This window comes from Ranitomeya variabilis, chromosome 3, assembly GCF_051348905.1.
Source record: "Ranitomeya variabilis isolate aRanVar5 chromosome 3, aRanVar5.hap1, whole genome shotgun sequence".
NCBI lineage: Eukaryota > Metazoa > Chordata > Amphibia > Anura > Dendrobatidae > Ranitomeya > Ranitomeya variabilis.
The window spans coordinates 303,272,550-303,292,853 of NC_135234.1; the positions used below are offsets into that span (position 1 = coordinate 303,272,550).

Sequence of the window (20,304 nt, forward strand, 5' to 3'; positions counted from 1 at the left end):
TACTCCTGTTAGCAATTTTGAACTTTATTTTGCCCACTTTATTACAGTGGGGCAAAAAAGTATTTAGTCAGTCAGCAATAGTGCAAGTTCCACCACTTAAAAAGATGAGAGGTGTCTGTAATTTACATCATAGGTAGATCTCAACTATGGGAGACAAACTGAGAAAAAGAAATCCAGAAAATCACTTTGTCTGTTTTTTTTTATCATTTTATTTGCATATTATGGTTGAAAATAATTATTTGGTCAGAAACAAACAATCAAGATTTCTGGCTCTCACAGACCTGTAACTTCTTCTTTAAGAGTCTCCTCTTTCCTCCACTCATTACCTGTAGTAATGGCACCTGTTTAAACTTGTTATCAGAATAAAAAGACACCTGTGCACACCCTCAAACAGTCTGACTCCAAACTCCTCTATGGTGAAGACCAAAGAGCTGTCAAAGGACACCAGAAACAAAATTGTAGCCCTGCACCAGGCTGGGAAGACTGAATCTGCAATAGCCAACCAGCTTGGAGTGAAGAAATCAAAAGTGGGAGCAATAATTAGAAAATGGAAGACATTCAAGACCACTGATAATCTCCCTCGATCTGGGGCTCCACGCAAAATCCCACCCCGTGGGGTCAGAATGATCACAAGAACGGTGAGCAAAAATCCCAGAACCATGCGGGGGGACCTAGTGAATGAACTGCAGAGAGCTGGGACCAATGTAACAAGGCCTACCATAAGTAACACACTACGCCACCATGGACTCAGATCCTGCAGTGCCAGACGTGTCCCACTGCTTAAGCCAGTACATGTCCGGGCCCGTCTGAAGTTTGCTAGAGAGCATTTGGATGATCCAGAGGAGTTTTGGGAGAATGTCCTATGGTCTGATGAAACCAAACTGGAACTGTTTGGTAGAAACACAACTTGTCGTGTTTGGAGGAAAAAGAATACTGAGTTGCATCCATCAAACACCATACCTACTGTAAAGCATGGTGGTGGAAACATCATGCTTTGGGGCTGTTTCTCTGCAAAGGGGCCAGGACGACTGATCCGGGTACATGAAAGAATGAATGGGGCCATGTATCGTGAGATTTTGAGTGCAAACCTCCTTCCATCAGCAAGGGCATTGAAGATGAAACGTGGCTGGGTCTTTCAACATGACAATGATCCAAAGCACACCGCCAGGGCAACGAAGGAGTGGCTTCGTAAGAAGCATTTCAAGGTCCTGGAGTGGCCTAGCCAGTCTCCAGATCTCAACCCTATAGAAAACCTTTGGAGGGAGTTGAAAGTCCGTGTTGCCAAGCGAAAAGCCAAAAACATCACTGCTCTAGAGGAGATCTGCATGGAGGAATGGGCCAACATACCAACAACAGTGTGTGGCAACCTTGTGAAGACTTACAGAAAACGTTTGACCTCTGTCATTGCCAATAAAGGCTGTATTACAAAGTATTGAGATGAAATTTTGTTTCTGACCAAATACTTATTTGCCACCATAATATGCAAAGAAAATGATAAAAAAACAGACAATGTGATTTTCTGGATTTTTTTTTCTCAGTTTGTCTCCCATAGTTGAGGTTTACCTATGATGTAAATTACAGACGCCTCTCATCTTTTTAAGTGGTGGAACTTGCACTATTGCTGACTGACTAAATACTTTTTTGCCCCACTGTATTTGGGCCTACTAACTGTGTCTGCCTCTCATTACAGTTGTCCTCCACTGAACTAAGCAATGCTGCCTGGTTAGTCCTGTTACCAATTTTAAATTGCATTTAGCCCACTTTATTATTTGGCCCTATATCACTGTTTCCTCCTCATCCTGCCCATTGCCCAGCCGGTGCTACAGAAGTCTTGTGGTACTTTGACCCAGACCACTACATTCCCCTTGCACGCTACACAGCCAGAATCTGACCCTGCTGAAAGTAAGGTTCCCCTTCCTGCATGTTATACCACCTTACACAGGGACAAAGAGGAAGGTGCAGATGAAAGTGCAGGTTCCTTCATCAGGTGGGGGGCATACTCGTTGGCGACGTCACAGGCACAGGGCCCCTCAGAGTACGCAAAAGTGTCGCTGCCGGTGGGAGGCGCCCCCGCCGTGCAAACACACCGCTGTACTTTGAGGGGCCCTGTGCCAGTGCCAATGCGAACGAGTGGGCCCCCCCTGCTTGCTCAGGATCACAGCACTTGCAACGTTGAAATACTTACCTCTTCCTGCTCCACCGCCGTGACGTAGTCCACGTTTCCTGGGCCCACTAAAACCTTGAACCAGCCCTACCCCCCACAACTTTTGCCAAATGACCCCCAATTTCCAATGCCCAACTATTATTATAAAGTTAATTAAGATTGACAAGCTTCAGAAACAAGAATGGATGTTTTTGGCATTAAAATGGGCACTGTAGGTGTTTTCCTGGCCTCCACTCACTGCCGACTATGCTTCCCCATTGACTTGCATTGGGTTTCGTGTTTCGGTCGATCCCCCACTTTTCGCGATAATCGGCCGACTGCACTCGACTCGACTTTGGACAAAGTCAGGTTTCGCAAAACCCGATTCGATCTTAAAAAAATGAAAGTCGCTCAACCCTACTGGTGGCTATTGTACTCTCCAAAGATTATGTTAATGAAGTGACTTTTTTGCACCTTGAGGTCCATCACCATCCTTTGTGTATCCAAGAAAACCAGACATTATAAAAGTAAATAAAAATCATATATAACTCAGGTGGACCACTACCTCGTAATAGGCCGTACATACAGACACAAGGAAACGGCCATTGTTACTAAGAGATTGTCAGATACAAGTGATAGTGGATCGTAAGACGAATTGTACTATTTACTGCTATTGTCGGGTGTATATGCTCATGAGGTATATGTCTGACAGTGACCATATTATTGATGGATACCATCGCTTCTTTCTGCCTTATGGCCCCATTGTACAGTAACATGCAAATGTTCTTTACATTTATGTAACATGTGGGTGCTGCATTTTTTTCCACTGCCGAAAAAACACTGTAGAAATTCACAATTAAAGGGGTTGTCCAGTACTTCTGACATTGACTTTTCTTAAGGATAGACCATCGTTATAGATCGATGGAGGTATAGCTCTATCAACTGAATAGGGGCTGCATCCGGATACTGCTCATCTGCCCCTATTCAAATGTAAGAGTGGATCTGTGGTCACTATGCAGCTGCTCTGCTCTACAACTGATAATGGATCAGATATTGATGGATCTATCCTAAGGTTAGGCCACCAATATAAAAGCATTGGCCAATCCCTTTAATTTTTTTTGTTGCTACCATTAGCAGAATAATAAAGAGTAACTATCGTATACAGAGTTTGGATTGCATGTGTCCATTGTAGCGGGACTAGGCGTGCTCTTCTGCTGTGTTCCGTCCACATCCAGTTCAATTGGCTGTTGGTTCAGAGGTGTTCATTGCTGACCAGATGTTTGGATCAACCTGACAAGAAGGCTATGTATTTCATAGCCTGAATAAATGGTTTTTAAATTCTCAGTTTTTAGTTGAGCGAGTTCTAAATTGCTTTCTTGTATTGCAGTAACTACAGCTTTACCACAGATGGATTTAATAGTTCTACAGTGAACCGGAATCATCCCACTGGCACTGGGGTACAAGGTGGGATGGACTGGATGAGAAAGCTGGCATTTCGCTATCGGAAAGTCATTGAGGTTTATGAGAAATACAAGGGCAATGTCAGTGGTAAGTGAGTAATGTGTGATTAAGGCAGCATATGATTGGATTCCTTTCACCCTGTGTTCTTTTTGTATTACCCGTCTTGTTGCTCTTTATTGTTACTTTTTAAAGGTATTGCACAAATTTTGGAGGAGTTTTGTATTATACAATAATTGTCTAATAAATCACAAACTTTGAAGGTAATAAGTGTAAGAGATTAAGGGTAAAATCTAGGCCCGCATGTATGTTATATATATTTTGGACCACCCACAGACTTTAGGCTGCGTGCCCACGTTGCGTTCTTTAAGCTTTTCCGCTGCGGAAACGCTTAAAAAAACGCTAACAACGCATCCAATTAAATTTAATTGCATTCTGCAATTGCTGTGCCCATGCTATGTATTTTTCCTCAGCGGAATTGCATCGCCGAAAAATACTCCGCATGTTCATTTATTTTGCCGAATCGCAGCGATTCTGCCGCCGTAGTCTTGTATTGGAATGCTTGAAATCTGCAAATATTACAAATGTTTGCAGATTTCAAACTCATTTGCTGTGGTTTTGTAAATCAAAAGCACAGCAAATAGGAAGTGACATCTTGGGCGTCCCATCATGCCATCCCATGAGCATCCCATAATCCAGGAAGACGAGAATCCCAGATCATTCCCATCTTCCTGGATGATGGCTGCTAACATGGACTGGTATGATCGCATGACGCTGGATGTCCCTTGTGATCAGTGTGGTAAGTGTCTGTGTGTGTGTTGTATTTGCTGTGTGTGTGTAACTATAGACATAGGCCGATAAGACTACTACTCCCATCGGCCTATGTCTGTTCCCCTTTAGTGGCAACAGGATCAGCTCGAACTGTTCCTGCTGTTAAAAAAATCTTTTGTTTTTTTCTTGCCCTGACCCGATATTTTTTATTGCCCCCCTTATTTTTCGAAATATTTAATTTTTTTTAATTTTTTTATCATGGCCCTATATTAATTTCATCCCTTTGTTGTTTTTTTTGCCCATTTTTTTTTTTTTTTTTTTTTTTTTAATTTGTCCCCAAAATAAATTTTCATTGGTGGCCAGTGGTTACCTGTGGAAATAAACTATACATACCTGTCCACGCCGATCGCCACACAAAAAAATTCCATATACTCACCTGGACACCTATTTACCTGAAGCCCTCATTCACCTTAATAAAAATAAAATAACAAACCACAAAAGATACCTACCCTCCGTAGAATCCATTTTAAACGAGTGTCCCACGATGATCTAAAGTTTAGAGCAGCCACATAACATGTGGCTGCTCTAAACCGCCGATACAGTGAACGGGGCCGTAAAGCGACCCCGTTCATTGTATAACGAGTTCACTCGAGTGCAGCTTGGGTGAACTCGTTGGGACCCGAAGACGTCAGCGGTACTCACTTCAGCTGCACTGACTCCACGGCTGACCGGAGGTGAACTCATGAGCGTGGGAAATTTTCCCACGCTAATCATTTCATCCCCGGTCAGCTGGGGAGCCTGCGCAGAGATGATTTAATTCATTCTGCAGTGGTTTACAGCGGGGGCCGGTAGCATTTGCATCTGTCCCCGTTGTAAACTAGTTAACCCTTTGTGATGGATTTACGGCGTGGGTCCTGACTACTGCGAAGAGGTATGGATATTGTTGCTTTTTTATTTATTTATTTTTATTTTTTTTTATTTTTTACAGAACAAGGGTTTTTTTTGGATTAGCGGAAAAATACATTTTGTCAAAAACTTGGTGTGATTATTTCATTAAAAGATTTTTTAATCAATGTGTGTCTTTTTTTAGCCCTTTACTATTCTAGGGTTAATAATGGATAGGTGTCTTATTTACACCTCTCCGTTATTAACCCGGATTAATGTCACCCTAATGGATATTGATCAGGTGCGCACTAAAGAAATAACATCAGACATACACAGTCAGATGTAAACTCTCCTTGATCAGTCTGCGGCTCAGCTCCAAAGCCTTTATTTAGTCAGAACACAGGTTTATATAACCCCTGTAAGGGGGGCTCGGTTAGCTCTAAAATGGGAGTGATCGGATGTATTCAATTGGTTAGTGGGTTGGGCAATGAGCAAGTCTGTGGGCGGATCCATTGGGTCATCACAGTGGGTTGGTCCATGAGGTCATCAAGGTGGGCGTCACTGTGGGTGGATCCATGAGGTCACCTTATTGTGGGCGTTATCTTGGAGATCAGCACATGGTGTGCTGAAACAGGAAATGGCAGCCATCTTTAGGGTCTCACTGATCATCTTGGATATCAGCACATGGTGTGCTGAAACAGGAAATGGCAGCCATCTTTAGGGTCTCACTGATCTGAGAAAGCTTATGTAAGGTTAAACAGTACACGTTATGGGGCGCTTCTCTTAATCTCGTACGTCTTGAGGTTAATTAAGTATTTGATCTTATGGCTCTCCTCAACAGGATGGGAGAAGCTAAGTGCCAGAAAAGGAGCATCTTATAGATGCGCCTTTTCTGGGGTGGCTGGGGGCAGATTTTTTTTTTAACCGGGCGGCAAAATCAATGGTCCCTCTCTAGGCTATTAATATCTGCCCTCAGTCACTGGCTTTCCCTCTCTGGAGGAGAAAATTGTGCGGGAGCCCACGCAATTTTTTGCTGCAATTATAGCTGTGACGGGGTGTATGGCAGAGCAAGAAGGGACAACAGGCCAATGGATGATTCCACAGATTTATTATCAAGAACGCTGGAACAACACATGCAGGTAGATCTACAGAGTCCACAATTAGTCCAACGGAACAGGTTCGGGGCACCTCCCGATAATCCTTGTGCAAGCTAACAAAGCAATAGTCCACACGAGTCCAAGGGATCCCAAAACAATCCCACGAACGGCGAGATATGTCCTCAGCTCAAGTCTCGCTCCGTTCGCTTCCGCAGTCACAGATGAACGTGGGGTCTTGCCTCAGCTAAGAATCCCCACTCCTTCTCCTTCAAGGGTAAACTCACATCTGATCTCAAAAATAAGAATGGCTTGTCTGAGCTCCTGGGATCCGCCCATGAAGGGGGTAGGGGTCACACCTTCTGTTCAATGGTTGGGTCCATCAGAAGATTCTATTCTGGTCGGCTCCACTTAGTCCAGGTTGTATGTATATTTGACTAGCCACCTGCTGAGAGGAAGAATGGCTATTCCTTCACTAGTTGACAAAGCTTAATTACATTAATGAATTGTGAATTCCGTTCTCGGACTCCCTCCTGTGGTCATGAATGGTACTTTGGTTGGTTCTGCTCTTGGACTCCCTCTGGTGGCTTCGAGTGGAACTGCTGGTCACTGAGGTTGGCTTTATCAGCTGCTCTCGTTTATTGCTATGCTGCTTCCCTATTTAACTCCACTCAGATCGTTACTTCATGCCAGCTGTCATTGTTTCAGTATTGGTTCAGATCTCTCTTGGACTTCTCTGAGGACCTGTCTACTCCAGCAGATGCTAAGTCTTTGCTAGTTAATTTGTTGTTACTGCTAATTTCTAGTCCAGCTTGCTATCATGATATTCCCTTGCTAGCTGGAAGCTCTGGGGTGCAGAGTGGCACCTCCACACCGTGAGTCGGTGTGGGGAGTCTTCTTGCTTACTCTGCGTGGTTTTTTGTAGTCTTTTGTGCTGACCGCATAGTTCCCTTTTCTATCCTCTGACTATTTAGTGAAATCTGGCCTCCTTTGCTAAAACCTGTTTCCTTCCTGTGTTTGTGACTTTCCTCTTAACTCACAGTCAATATATGTGGGGGTCTGCCTTTACCTTTGGGGAATTTCTCTGAGGCAAGGTAAGGCTTCTATTTCTATCTTTAGGTGTAGTTAGCTCTTAGGCTGTGAAGAGGCGTCTAGGGAGAGTTAGGTACGCTCCACGGCTATTTCTAGTGTGTGTGATAGGAGTAAAGTTTGCGGTCAGCAGAGTTCCCACTTACCCAGAGCTAGTCCCGATTTTGAATTTACTCATCAGGTCATTCCGGGTGCTCCTAACCACCAGGTCCATAACACTGCCTGTCATGGCTGCCGCGACCAATCAGCAACGGCCACAGTCCGATTAGTCCCTCCCTACTCCCCTGCAGTCAGTGCCCGGCGCCCGCTCCATACTCCCCGCAGTCACCGCTCACACAGGGTTAATGCCAGCGGTAACGGACCGCGTTATGCCGCGGTTTACTCCATTACCGCCGCTATTAACCCTGTGTGACCAAGTTTTTACTATTGATGCTACCTATGCGGCGTCAATAGTAAAAACATTTAATGTTAAAAATAATAAAAAAAATAAAACATCATTATATACTCACCTTCCGCCGCCTTTCCCGCTCCTCGCGACGTTCCGGTGCCAAGGATGGTATGCCAGAAGGACCTTCCATGACGTCACGGTCATGTGACCGCGACGTCATCACAGGGCCTGTGCGAGAAGGACCTGCCATGACGTCACGGTCATGTGACCGCGACGTCATCACAGGGCCTGCGCGAGAAGAACCTGTCATGACGTCACGGTCATGTGACTGCGATGTCATCACAGGGCCTGCGCGAGAAGGACCTGCCATGACGTCACGGTCATGTGACCCCCGACGTCATCGCAGGCCCTGCGCGGGAAGGACCTGCCATGACGTCACGGTCATGTGACCGCGACGTCATCACACCCTGGGACCGGAAGCTGTCGCCTGCACCGAACACAGGCGACAGAACTACAAGGGGCCCCTCGGAAGGTGAGTATATGTTTATATTTTATTTTTTAACCTGTGACATACATGGCTGGGCAATATACTACGTGGCTGGGCAATATACTACGTGGCTCTGTGCTATATACTATGTGGCTCTGCTGTATACTACGTGGCTGGGCAATATCCTACGTGGCTCTGTGCTGTATACTACGTCGCTGTGCAATATACTATGTGGCTCTGTGCTGTATACTACGTAACTGGGCAATATACTACGTGGCTGGGCAATATACTACATCACTGGGCAATATACTACGTCACTGGGCAATATACTACGTGGATGGGCAATATACTACGATACTACGTGGACATGCATACATGCATATTATAGAATACCCGATGCGTTAGAATCGGGCTACCATCTAGTATATGTATATATGTGCATATACACAGGTTTGCCACCTGAGTCTTTGAACGCATAGTGGAGATGGGATTTCATAAAATCCCCTCCACTATGCTGTAACACCTGGTTGCTGTGGATTGGTCGCTGCGGCTGTACACAGCCTCCAATCCGTAGCAAATACTGAACGTGGAAACATTCCCTAAGTGGACCAAAATCACATGGGCTAAACGATTGAGATACATGGCCAGTTTGAGGAGAAAACATCAACAAGGGATCAGATCTGCCAGGCACAACTGAGTGTTTGTCCGTCCACATCGAGCACCTCCTGCTCTGTGACCACCACCCTGCCGCTCAGCCAAGCTACAGCAGGATGACAGAATCCACACCTATCAGAAAAGGTGACTTCTAGTCTCTTACCACAGTGATAATAAAGATTAGAAGCAATTCTAACTGATTATTTCCAGATAGATTCATTCACTCTGCACTGATTCCTGTAATATGAAAAAATATAAACGCTCGAGTGGGGCTTTGAAAAAATAAATGAATATTGGAGAATGTACACTGGAATTTAGATTGTGAGCCCCAATGGGGACAGTGATGATGATGTCTGTAAAGTGCTGTGGAATTAATGGTGCTATATAAGTGAGTAAAATAAGTAATGTATTAATGGGGCAATTTACTTGTAATTTTGCACAGATATGTTCGATATTGATCAGAGTGTTGGATCAAACTACAATTAAATTCTTTGGGTCCATGAAATAACTGGACGCCATTTGTGTGCTGTGTGTTTTTCACAGACAGGTAGAAGAACATGGAGAAAGGTCTTTGTTTTTCTCATCCCTCATCCCACCCTCTCCTCTCCCTATTTTACACATCCCTATCAGTGAAAAAAAAACTGCTAATCTCAGGCCTATTTTCAGAAGTGAGTGTGGTCAAACCACAGGACAGATCCTCAGAACATATTCCTGCCCTCTTGGGTGAAACAAAAGAATCCAAAATGCATGACTTAGATTTCATCAGAAATGTATGTCTTATTCCACAAGTGTTTTTCCTTAGTCAGTTGAAAATGTAAAGAGCATTATTTTGCTGTAACAGTACAACTTTGATCATCTAGTCACATAATGAGAAAATGAATTGTAGTGCCCGGCATGTATTTAATGTAGTAATTTCCTTCTCATTGCCAGCACTGCTCAGCCCACAGAGGCGTGATTCTCTCCAGAGGCTGAGAGCTGATATAGAGACCTTAACAGATGGCTGGTTAGGAACTGCATTAAAATGTTTACTACTTATCCAGTCAAGGTAAGCACTGATACATTTACCATTCATTCCGTTTCAATAACTCTAGTGTGAAGGATACATTTTTAACTTTTCTTTCAGTGGAACGGCACAAGCGCTCTTTTTTTTTTTTTTTTCTTCTTCTTTTTGTGGGAAAATTTGTGAATGGTTTGTTTTTGTTAAAGTACATCCGATTTATTTAATTATTGTTTAGTTATTAAACAATAACTATGGGAGGGAGTGGGGTTAATTTCCCCCAGGCAATGCAAAATGTACATTTTTTTATAATATACAGTACGTAATTACCTTATTTTGCTTCCTCCGTATCCAAACTCTATTCTGCAGAAAGTGTCCGGATTCCACATCTCTGAACTGCTGCTCCGCAATATTGGCTATATTCTAGCAGTCTGTGTATGAGAATTTTCCTGCCTGAGTACTAGTGTAGCGAGCCCAGAGGCTCAGAAAAGGAAAGCTCTTAGGCCGGCCTCACACTAGCGAATTTTACGGACGTATGAGCGCATAAACTACGTCTGTAAAATACGCATTACACACGGCCCAATGATTCTCTATGTCCCAGCTCCTATCTGCCGTATATTACGCATCCGTAATATACGGTCTTGTACGGCCGTAGAAAATCGCAGCATGCTGCGTTTGTCACCGTATTGCGCAAAAAAATCGTCAATGAAAGTCTATGGGGGCGAGAAAAATATGGATTCCACACGGACCAGCAGTGTGACTTGCGAGAAATACGCAGCGGTGTTAGTGAAAAGCCGGTAATTCAATTGCCGGCTTTTCATTTCTCCTTCACAAACCCGACATGATATGAGACATGGTTTACATACAGTAAACCATCTCATATCCCTTTTTTTTTGCATATTCCACACTACTAATGTTAGTAATGTGTATGTGCAAAATTTGGGCGCTGTAGCTTGTAAAATAAAGGGTTAAATGGCGGAAAAAATTGGCGTGGGCTCCCGCGCAATTTTCTCCGCCAGAGTGGTAAAGCCAGTGACTGAGGGCAGATATTAATAGCCTAGAGAGGGTCCATGGTTATTGGCCCCCCCTGGCTACAAACATCTGCCCCCAGCCACCCCAGAAAAGGCACATCTGGAAGATGCGCCTATTCTGGCACTTGGTCACTCTCTTCCCACTCCCGTGTAGCGGTGGGATATGGGGTAATGAAGGGTTAATGTCACCTTGCTATTGTAAGGTGACATTAAGCCAGATTAATAATGGAGAGGCGTCAATTATGACACCTATCCATTATTAGTCCAATTGTATGAAAGGGTTAAAAAAACACACACACATTATTAAAAAGTATTTTAATGAAATAAACACATAGGTTGTTTTAATATTTTATTGCGCTCTCAATCCACCTGAAGACCCTCGCTCTGAAAAATAGTAAACCAACAATATACATACCTTCAGATGATCTGTCACGTCCCACGAAGTAAATCCATCTGAAGGGGTAAATCATTTTACAGCCAGGAGCTGTGCTAATGCACTCGCTCATGCCTGTAAACCCCCGGGTACTGAAAGGAAAGCAGGATGATCTGTAGTTACCTTGAGTTGCGGTGAGGCGCCCTCTGCTGGATGTCCTCATGAACTGGAGCCTTGGAAAAGTTCCCACGCTCAAGTTCATATGAGGACATATATATGTCTCAATGATAGATATATATATATATATATATATATATATATATATATATATATATATATATATACTGTATATATGTTTTAATGAACAATTGAGCACATAAATCCATTAGATGTCGGCTTTGCAAGCCTGCGAGAAAATATCGCAGTACGGATGCCATACGGATTACATACAGAGGATGCCATGCGCAAAATACGCTGACACACCCTGCCTACGGATGACATACGGATCACTATTTTGGGGACTTTTCTGCGTATTACGGCCGTAAAAAAGGGACCGTATTTACATACGCTGAGTGTGAGGCCGGCCTTACACAGACTGAGTATAGAGTTCAGAGCTTGCCAAACAGCAGCTGAAAGGGGCTTGTAGAGGAGGATAAACTGGACATTAACGCAGCACACTCTGTACCCTGATATTGGTGGGGAGGGGATAAAGAAAAACACAGTTCCATAATTTTTTTGTATTTTAAATTAACGCAGTGTTGCTATAATGCTGTCATTTATTGCAATTATGATGATGCCAAATATGTATCGTTTGTTTTATTGACTTTGCACAATAATAGAACATCTCATAAAGAGCAACTAAATTTCCAAGAGCCTTTTTTTTTTTTTTTTTTTTTTTTTTTATTTTGACATTTGGCGGTTTTTCTTTTTACAGGAAAAGTATGTTTTAATAGAAACATTTGGATTACATGTATGACTGACTTTAATTTACCGGTATTTAGTTTTGTGAAAGGGGAGATGCAATTCCACCAGGCATTTATTTATGGCACACCTGAGTTTTTGTTAGTGCCACTCAAATGTTATGGCAATGAATCTGCACCCACGATGCAGTGCTGGTGGGGTGAAAGAGCCCTCAAACCAGTGGATTGGACAGCAACATGTAGGCTGTATATTATAGCCAGCATCTTTAGTTAATGGAATTAGCAAAGCTTCAGCGCCATTACCGTTCACTGGGCATACCAATATGGCTAGAAGCCCCGGATTAGGTCTTTATGATACGTTAATTTGTGGGAAGGCAACATCTTTGAAGGGAAATCTGTCAGTAGGTCAACCTTTTTAAGCAGTCTATATGGTCACAAAGGTCATAGGAAGCTGAATAAAATGATACATTGATATCTGTCATTTAATGTATTATTCCAGAGAAATCCATGAGGTTAGTTTAATTAAAACCTCCTCTTGTTAAAGGGAATCTGTCACCTCATTTTTCACATATAAAGGTAGCTTCACACGAAACAACTTTACAACGAGGACAACGATCCGTGACGTTGCAGCGTCCTGGATAGCGATATCGTTGTGTTTGACACGCAGCAGCGATCTGGATCCTGCTGTGATATCGCTGGTCGTTGATTAAAGTTCAGAACTTTCTTTGGTCGTCAGATCGGCGTTTATCGTCAGGTTTGACACCAAAAGCAACAATACCAGCGATGTTTTACGCTGGTAACCAGGGTAAATATCGGGTTACTAAGCGCAGGGCCGCGCTTAGTAACCCGATGTTTACCCTGGTTACCAACGTAAAAGTTAAAAAAAACAAACAGTACATACTCACCTGCGCGTCCCCCGCCGTCTGCTTCCTGCTCTGACTGAGCGCCAGCCCTAAAGTGAAAGTAAAAGCACAGCGGTGACGTCACCGCTCTGCTGTTAGGGCCGGCGCTCACACAGTGCAGGGAAGCGGACGCCGGGGGACGCGCAGGTGAGTATGTAGTGTTTGTTTTTTTTACTTTTAGGATGGTAACCAGGGTAAACATCGGGTTACTAAGCACGGCCCTGCGCTTAGCAACCCGATGTTTACCCTGGTTACCCGGGGACCTCGGCATCGTTGGTCGCTGGAGAGCGGTCTGTGTGGCAGCTCTCCAGCGATCAAACAGCGACGCTGCAGCGTTCGGCATCGTTGTCGCTATCGCTGCAGCGTCGCTTCGTGTGAAGGTACCTTAAGCTACGGTCACCGCCATTAGGGGCTTATCTACAGCATTCTAGAATGCTGTAGATAAGCCCCCTGATGTAACCTGAAAGATAAGAAAAACAAGTTTTATTATACTCACCCTGGGGGGCAGTCCGTTCCAATGGGTGTTGCGGGTCCGGCGCCTCCCATCTTAATACGATGATATCCTCTTCCTTGTCAATTAAAGACAAGAGGGCTCACCATGGGCTTGAAAGTGAGCATAACAAAAGGGAAGAAGAAAAGATAAAAATGCAATACTTTATTGGCAGGTATAGGATCATATATATATATATATATATATATATATATATATATATATATATATATATATATATATATATATATATATATATACATACACTAGATGTTTCCAGCCAGCTAACGCTCGGCCAGCTCATTGCTATCTAATTAACGCTGCTGTTGATTAAACTAAAGTAAATAATGACAACATTCAATAGCGCTTACGCAGGTGGTAAATTAACTTAAAATGAAGTTAATAACAATAGTGTGGTGATGTGGTGGGGGGCGGGATTATGTGTGGTAATGTGGTGGGGTCAGGATTATGTGTGGTAATGTGGTGGGGGGCAAGATTATGTGTGGTGATGTGGGGGGCGGGATTATGTGTGGTAATGGGGTGGGGGGGCAGGCTTATGTGTGGTGATGTGTTGGGGGCGGGATTATGTGTGTTGATGTGGTGGGGGGTGGGATTATGTGTGGTAATGAGGTGGGGGGCAGGCTTATGTGTGGTGATGTGTTGGGGGCGGGATTATGTGTGGTGATGTGGGGGCGGGATTATGTGGTAATGTGTGGGGCGGGATTATGTGTGGTAATGTGGTGGGGGGATTATGTGTGGTAATGTGGTGGGGGGATTATGTGTGGTAATGTGGTGGGGGGATTATGTGTGGTAATGTGGTGGGAGGGATTATGTGTGGTAATGTGGTGGGGGGCAGGATTATCTGTGGTAATGTGGGCGGGATTATCTGTGGTAATGTGGTGGTGGGCGGGATTATCTGTAGTAATGTGGTGGGGGGTGGGATTATGTGTGGTAATGTGGTGGAGGACGGGATTATGGATGGAAATGTGGTGGGGGATGGGATTGTGTGGTAATGTGGTGGGGGGCGGGATTATCTGTAGTAATGTGGGGGGCGGGATTATGTGTGGTAATGTGGTGGGGGGATTATCTGTAGTAATGTGGTGGGGGGTGGGATTATCTGTAGTAATGTGGGGGGCGGGATTATGTGTGGTAATGTGGTGGGGGGATTATCTGTAGTAATGTGGTGGGGGGTGGGATTATCTGTAGTAATGTGGGGGCGGGATTATTTGTGGTAATGTGGGGGGGCGGTATTATCGGTAATGTTGTGGGGGGCGGGATTATGTGTGGTGATGTGTTGGGGGGCGGAATTGTGTGTGGTGGGGGTGGGATTGTGTGTGGTAATGGAGTGGGGGGCAGGATTATGTGTGGTGGGGGCGGAGCTACTGTGCAGGGGGTGGGTTTAGCGAGTAATCACGATGCATATATATATAGTATGTATATATTTGTGTGTGTGTGTATGTGTGTATATATATATATATATATATATATATATATATAATTTATATTAGTTAAGTCCATATATATTTGGACAGAGACAACATTTTTCTAATTTTGGTTCTAGACATTGCCACAATGAATTTTCAACAAAACAATTTAGATGCAGTTGAAGTTCAGACTTTCAGCTATCATTTGAGGGTGTCCACGTTAAAATTGGATGACTGGTTTAGTAGTTTCAGCTCCTTAACATGTGCCACCCTGTTTTTAACCCCTTCAGGACCTCGGGGTTTTCCGTTTTTCCGTGTTCGTTTTTCGCTCCCCTCCTTCCCAGAGCCATAACTTTTTTATTTTTCCATCAATTTGGCCATGTGAGGGCTTATTTTTTTGCGGGACGAGATGTACTTTTGAAAGACATCATTGGTTTTACCATGTCATGTACTAGAAAACGGGAAAAAAATTCCAAGTGAGGCGAAATTGCAAAAAAAGTGCAATCTCACACTTGTTTTTTGTTTGGCTTTTTTGCTAGGTTCACTAAATGCTAAAACTGACCTGCCATCCTGCATTCAAAAGGTTAAAAGTGCATGGCAAGGTTACCAAAGTGCGCAGCAGGGTTACCAGAGCTCCTGGGGGGATCAAGACCCCACGCCTATCGACGCTGCTAGAGCGTCTTCATCAGGGGAAATGTGTCACAATGTGTCTGGTAACCCTGCCGCGCACTTTGGTAACCTTGCCATGCACTTTTAACCTTTTGAATGTAGGATCCTGCACCTGCCGTCCTTGGGACGTCTTAGGGGATTGCTGATCTTTCTTCTTTTATTTTATTACAAATGATACAGCGCCCCGCAGGCTTTCATTATTTGGCTGCCTATTCTACGCTATAGGCTGAGGCAGGATTATAGGAATTGTGCATTAGTCCAATAATACTTTGCTTATTTCTGCAGTATGTATATGGGAAACCATTTTGCATATGGACTTATGGCACTTGCTTTAGGCCAGCTGGCAGCCTAGGGTTATTTGGGCGTATTATGTAGAACTGTTCATCACTTTTTGCGTATGTTATTTTAGGATACATATCTGTGTGTCTATTTTCAGATTTGATTGTATCTACATAAAGGCATTAATAATTGTGTGTATATCATCTCCTGGGGGATCTTGGACGTTGCACTTGGCCTGTTGGCCTTTTTAAATGTTTTTAATTGTATGTCCGTTTTTTGCTCCTGTTTTTGTAATGTTTATTAAATAAAGATTTATATGGTTGGTTGATCCCACTAGTGTGCATATCTTTTCTTCTCCTTTTTTGTGTTCTCTGTTTATATGCACGTGGTTGATCCCTGATTACAATACTTGTTGCGGTGCCCGCTCTTTCTTCGTCTTATACAAAATACTTAATAGGTAACATTTCCCACATGTCTACTTTACATCAGCACAATTTAGGAACCAACATTTTTTTTTGTTAGGGAGTTATAAGGGTTAAAAGTTGACCAGCAATTTCTCATTTTTACAACACCATTTTTTTTTAGGGACCACATCTCATTTGAATTTATTTTGAGGGGTCTATATGACAGAAAATACCCAAGTGTGACACCATTCTAAAAACTGCACCCCTCAAGGTGCTCAAAACCACATTCAAGACTTTTATTAACCCTTCAGGTGTTTCACAGGAATTTTTGGAATGTTTAAATAAAAATGAACATTTAACTTTTTTTCACACAAAATTTATTTCAGCTCCAATTTGTTTTATTTTACCAAGGGTAACAGGAGAAAATGGACCCCAAAAGTTGTTGTACAATTTGTTCTGAGTACGCTGATACCCCATATGTGGGGGTAAACCACTGTTTGGGCGCACGACAGGGCTCGGAAGGGAAGGAGCGCCATTTGACTTTTCAATGCAAAATTGACTGGAATTGAGATGGAACGCCATGTTGCGTTTGGAGAGCCCCTGATGTGCCTAAACATTGAAACCCCCCACAAGTGACACCATTTTGGAAAGTAGACCCCTTAAGGAACTCATCTAGATGTGTGGTGAGCACTTTGATCCACCAAGTGCTTCACAGAAGTTTATAATGCAGAGCCGTAAAAATAAAAAATCATATTTTTTCACAAAAATTATATTTTCGCCCCCATTTTTTTATTTTCCCAAGGGTAAGAGAAGAAATTAGACCACAAAAGATGTTGTGCAATTTGTCCTGAGTGCGCCGATACCCCATATGTGGGGGTAAACCACTGTTTGGGCGCATAGCAGAGCTCGGAAGGGAAGGAGCGCCATTTGACTTTTCAATTCAAAATTGATTGGAATTAAGATGGGACGCCATGTTGCGTTTGGAGAGCCCCTGATGTGCCTAAACATTGAAACCCCCCAAAAGTGACACCATTTTGGAAAGTAGACCCCTTAAGGAACTTATCTAGATGTGTGGTGAGCACTTTGACCCAACAAGTGCTTCACAGAAGTTTATAATGCAGAGCCGTAAAAATAAAAAATCATATTTTTTCACAAAAATTATATTTTCGCCCCCATTTTTTTTTATTTTCCCAAGGGTAAGAGAAGAAATTAGACCACAAAAGTTGTTGTGCAATTTGTCCTGAGCACGACGATACCCCATATGTGGGGGTAAACGACTGTTTGGGCGCATGGCAGAGCTCGGAAGGGAAGGAGCGCCATTTGACTTTTCAATGCAAAATTGACTGGAATTAAGATGGGATGCCATGTCGCGTTTGGAGAGCCCCTGATGTGCCTAAACATTAAACCCCCCCACAAGTGACACCATTTTGCAAAGTAGACCCCCTAAGGAACTTATCTAGATGTGTTTTGAGAGCTTTGATCCCCCAAGTGTTTCACTACAGTTTATAACGCAGAGCCGTGAAAATAAAAATTCCTTTTTTTTTTCGCAAAAATGATTTTTTTAGCCCCCAGTTTTGTATTTTCACAGGGGTAACAGGATAAATTGGACCCCAAAAGTTGTTGTCCAATTTGTCCTGAGTACGCTGATACCCCATATGTGGGGGGGAACCACTGTTTGGCCGCATGGCAGAGCTCGGGAGGGAAGGAGCGCCATTTGGAATGCAGACTTAGATGGATTGGTTTGCAGTCGTCACGTTGCATTTGCAGAGCCCCTGATGTACCCAAACAGTAGAAACCCCCCGCAAGTAACCCCATATTGGAAACTAGACCTCCCAAGGAACTTATCTAGATGTGTTGTGAGAACTTTGAACCCCCAAGTGTTTCACTACAGTTTACAACGCAGAGCCATGAAAATAAAAAATCCTTTTTTTTCCAACAAAAATGATTTTTAGCCCCCCAAATTTATATTTTCCCAAGGGTAACAAAAGAACTTGGACCCCAAAAGTTGTTGTCCAATTTGTCCCGAGTACGCTGATGCCCCATATGTTGGGGTAAACCCCTGTTTGGACGCACGGGAAAGCTCGGAAGGGAAGGAGCACTGTTTTACTTTTTCAATGCAAAATTGGCTGGAATTGAGATCGGACGCCATGTCGCGTTTTGAGCTCCCCTGATGTGCCTAAACAGTGGAAACACCCCAATTCTAACTGAAACCCTAATCCAAACACACCCCTAACCCTAATCCCAACCACACCCCTAACCCTGACACACCCCTAACTCTAATCCCAACTGTAAATGTAATCCATACCCTAACCCTAACTTTAGCCCCAACCCTAGCCCTAACCCTAGTCCCAACCCTAACCCTAGTCCTAACCCTAACGGGAAAATGGAAATAAATACATTTTTTTTTTAATTTTATTATTTTTCCCTAACTAAGGGGGTGATGAAGGGGGGGTTTGATTTACTTTTATAGCATTTTTTATAGCAGATTTTTATGGTTGGCAGCCGTCACACACTAAAAGACGCTTTTTATAGCAAAAAAGTTTTTGCGTCTCCACATTTTGAGACCTATAATTTTTCCATATTTTGGTCCACAGAGTCATGTGAGGTCTTGATTTTTGCAGGACGAGTTGACGTTTTTAATGGTTATCTTTTCGGACACGTGACAGTTTTTGATCGCTTTTTATTCCGATTTTTGTGAGGTAGAATGACAAAAAAACAGCTATTCATGAATTCCTTGTGGGGGAGGCGTTTATACCGTTCCACGTTTGGTAAAATTGATAAAGCAGTTTTATTCTTCGGTTCAGTACGATTACAGCGATGCCTCATTTATATCATTTTTTTTATGTTTTGGCGCTTTTATACGATAGAAACTATTTTAAAGAATAAATAATTATTTGGGCATCGCTTTATTCTGAGGACTATAACTTTTTTATTTTTTCACTGATGATGCTGTATGGCAGCTCGTTTTTTGCGGGACAAGGTGACGTTTTCAGCGGTACCATGGTTATTTATATCCGTCTCTTTGATCGCGTGTTATTCCACTTTTTGTTCGGCAGTATGATAATAAAGCGTTGTTTTTTGCCTCGTTTTTTTTTTTTCCCCCTACGGTGTTCACTGAAGGGGTTAATTAGTGATATAGTTTTATAGGTGGGGTCGTTACGGACGCGGCAATACTAAATATGTGTACTTTTATTGTTTTTTTTTTTATTTATGGGAATAATATATATATTTTTTTTTCTTTATTTAGGAATTATTTTTTTTATTTTTTTTTTAAACATGGAATTTTTTTTTTTACTTTGTCCCAGGGGGGGACATCACAGATCGGTGATCTGACAGTTTGCACAGCACTCTGTCAGATCACCGATCTGACTTAGAGCACTGCAGGCTTACCAGCGCCTGCTCTGAGCAGGCACTCTGTAAGCCACCTCCCTCCCTGCAGGACCCGGATGCCGCGGCCATCTTGGATCCGGGACCTGCAGCGAGGAAGGAGGTAGGAGACCCTCGGAGCAACGCAATCACATCGCGTTGCTCCGGGGGTCTCAGGGAAGCCCGCAGGGAGCCCCCTCCCTGCGCGATGCTTCCCTGTACCGCCGACACACCGCGATCATGTTTGATCGCGGTGTGCCGGGGGTTAATGTGCCGGGGCGGTCCGTGACCGCTCCTGGCACATAGTGCCGGATGTCAGCTGTGATAAACAGCTGACACCCGGCCGCGATCGGCCGCGCTCCCCCCGTGAGCGCCGCCGATCGCGCTGGACGTACTATCCCGTCGGTGGTCATACGGGCCCACCCCACCTCGACGGGATAGTACGTCCAATGTCAGAAAGGGGTTAACAACTGAAATGCA

General features: G+C 43.5%; 2 protein-coding genes across 11 annotated transcripts in view; one reads left to right on the forward strand and one right to left on the reverse strand.

Annotated features, from left to right (window-relative positions):
- EYA3 (EYA transcriptional coactivator and phosphatase 3) overlaps nt 1-20,304 on the forward strand; it is a 758,790-nt gene that overhangs the window by 706,987 nt on the left and 31,499 nt on the right. For all 9 annotated transcript variants that reach the window (XM_077295600.1, XM_077295599.1, XM_077295598.1 and 6 more), the window contains 2 exons: nt 3,531-3,691; nt 9,900-10,014. In XM_077295600.1, coding sequence (XP_077151715.1) covers nt 3,531-3,691; nt 9,900-10,014 — 276 coding nt within the window. The remainder of the gene's footprint in view (nt 1-3,530; nt 3,692-9,899; nt 10,015-20,304) is intronic.
- XKR8 (XK related 8) overlaps nt 1-20,304 on the reverse strand; it is a 523,821-nt gene that overhangs the window by 229,745 nt on the left and 273,772 nt on the right. The gene's annotated exons all lie outside the window — the stretch shown is intronic.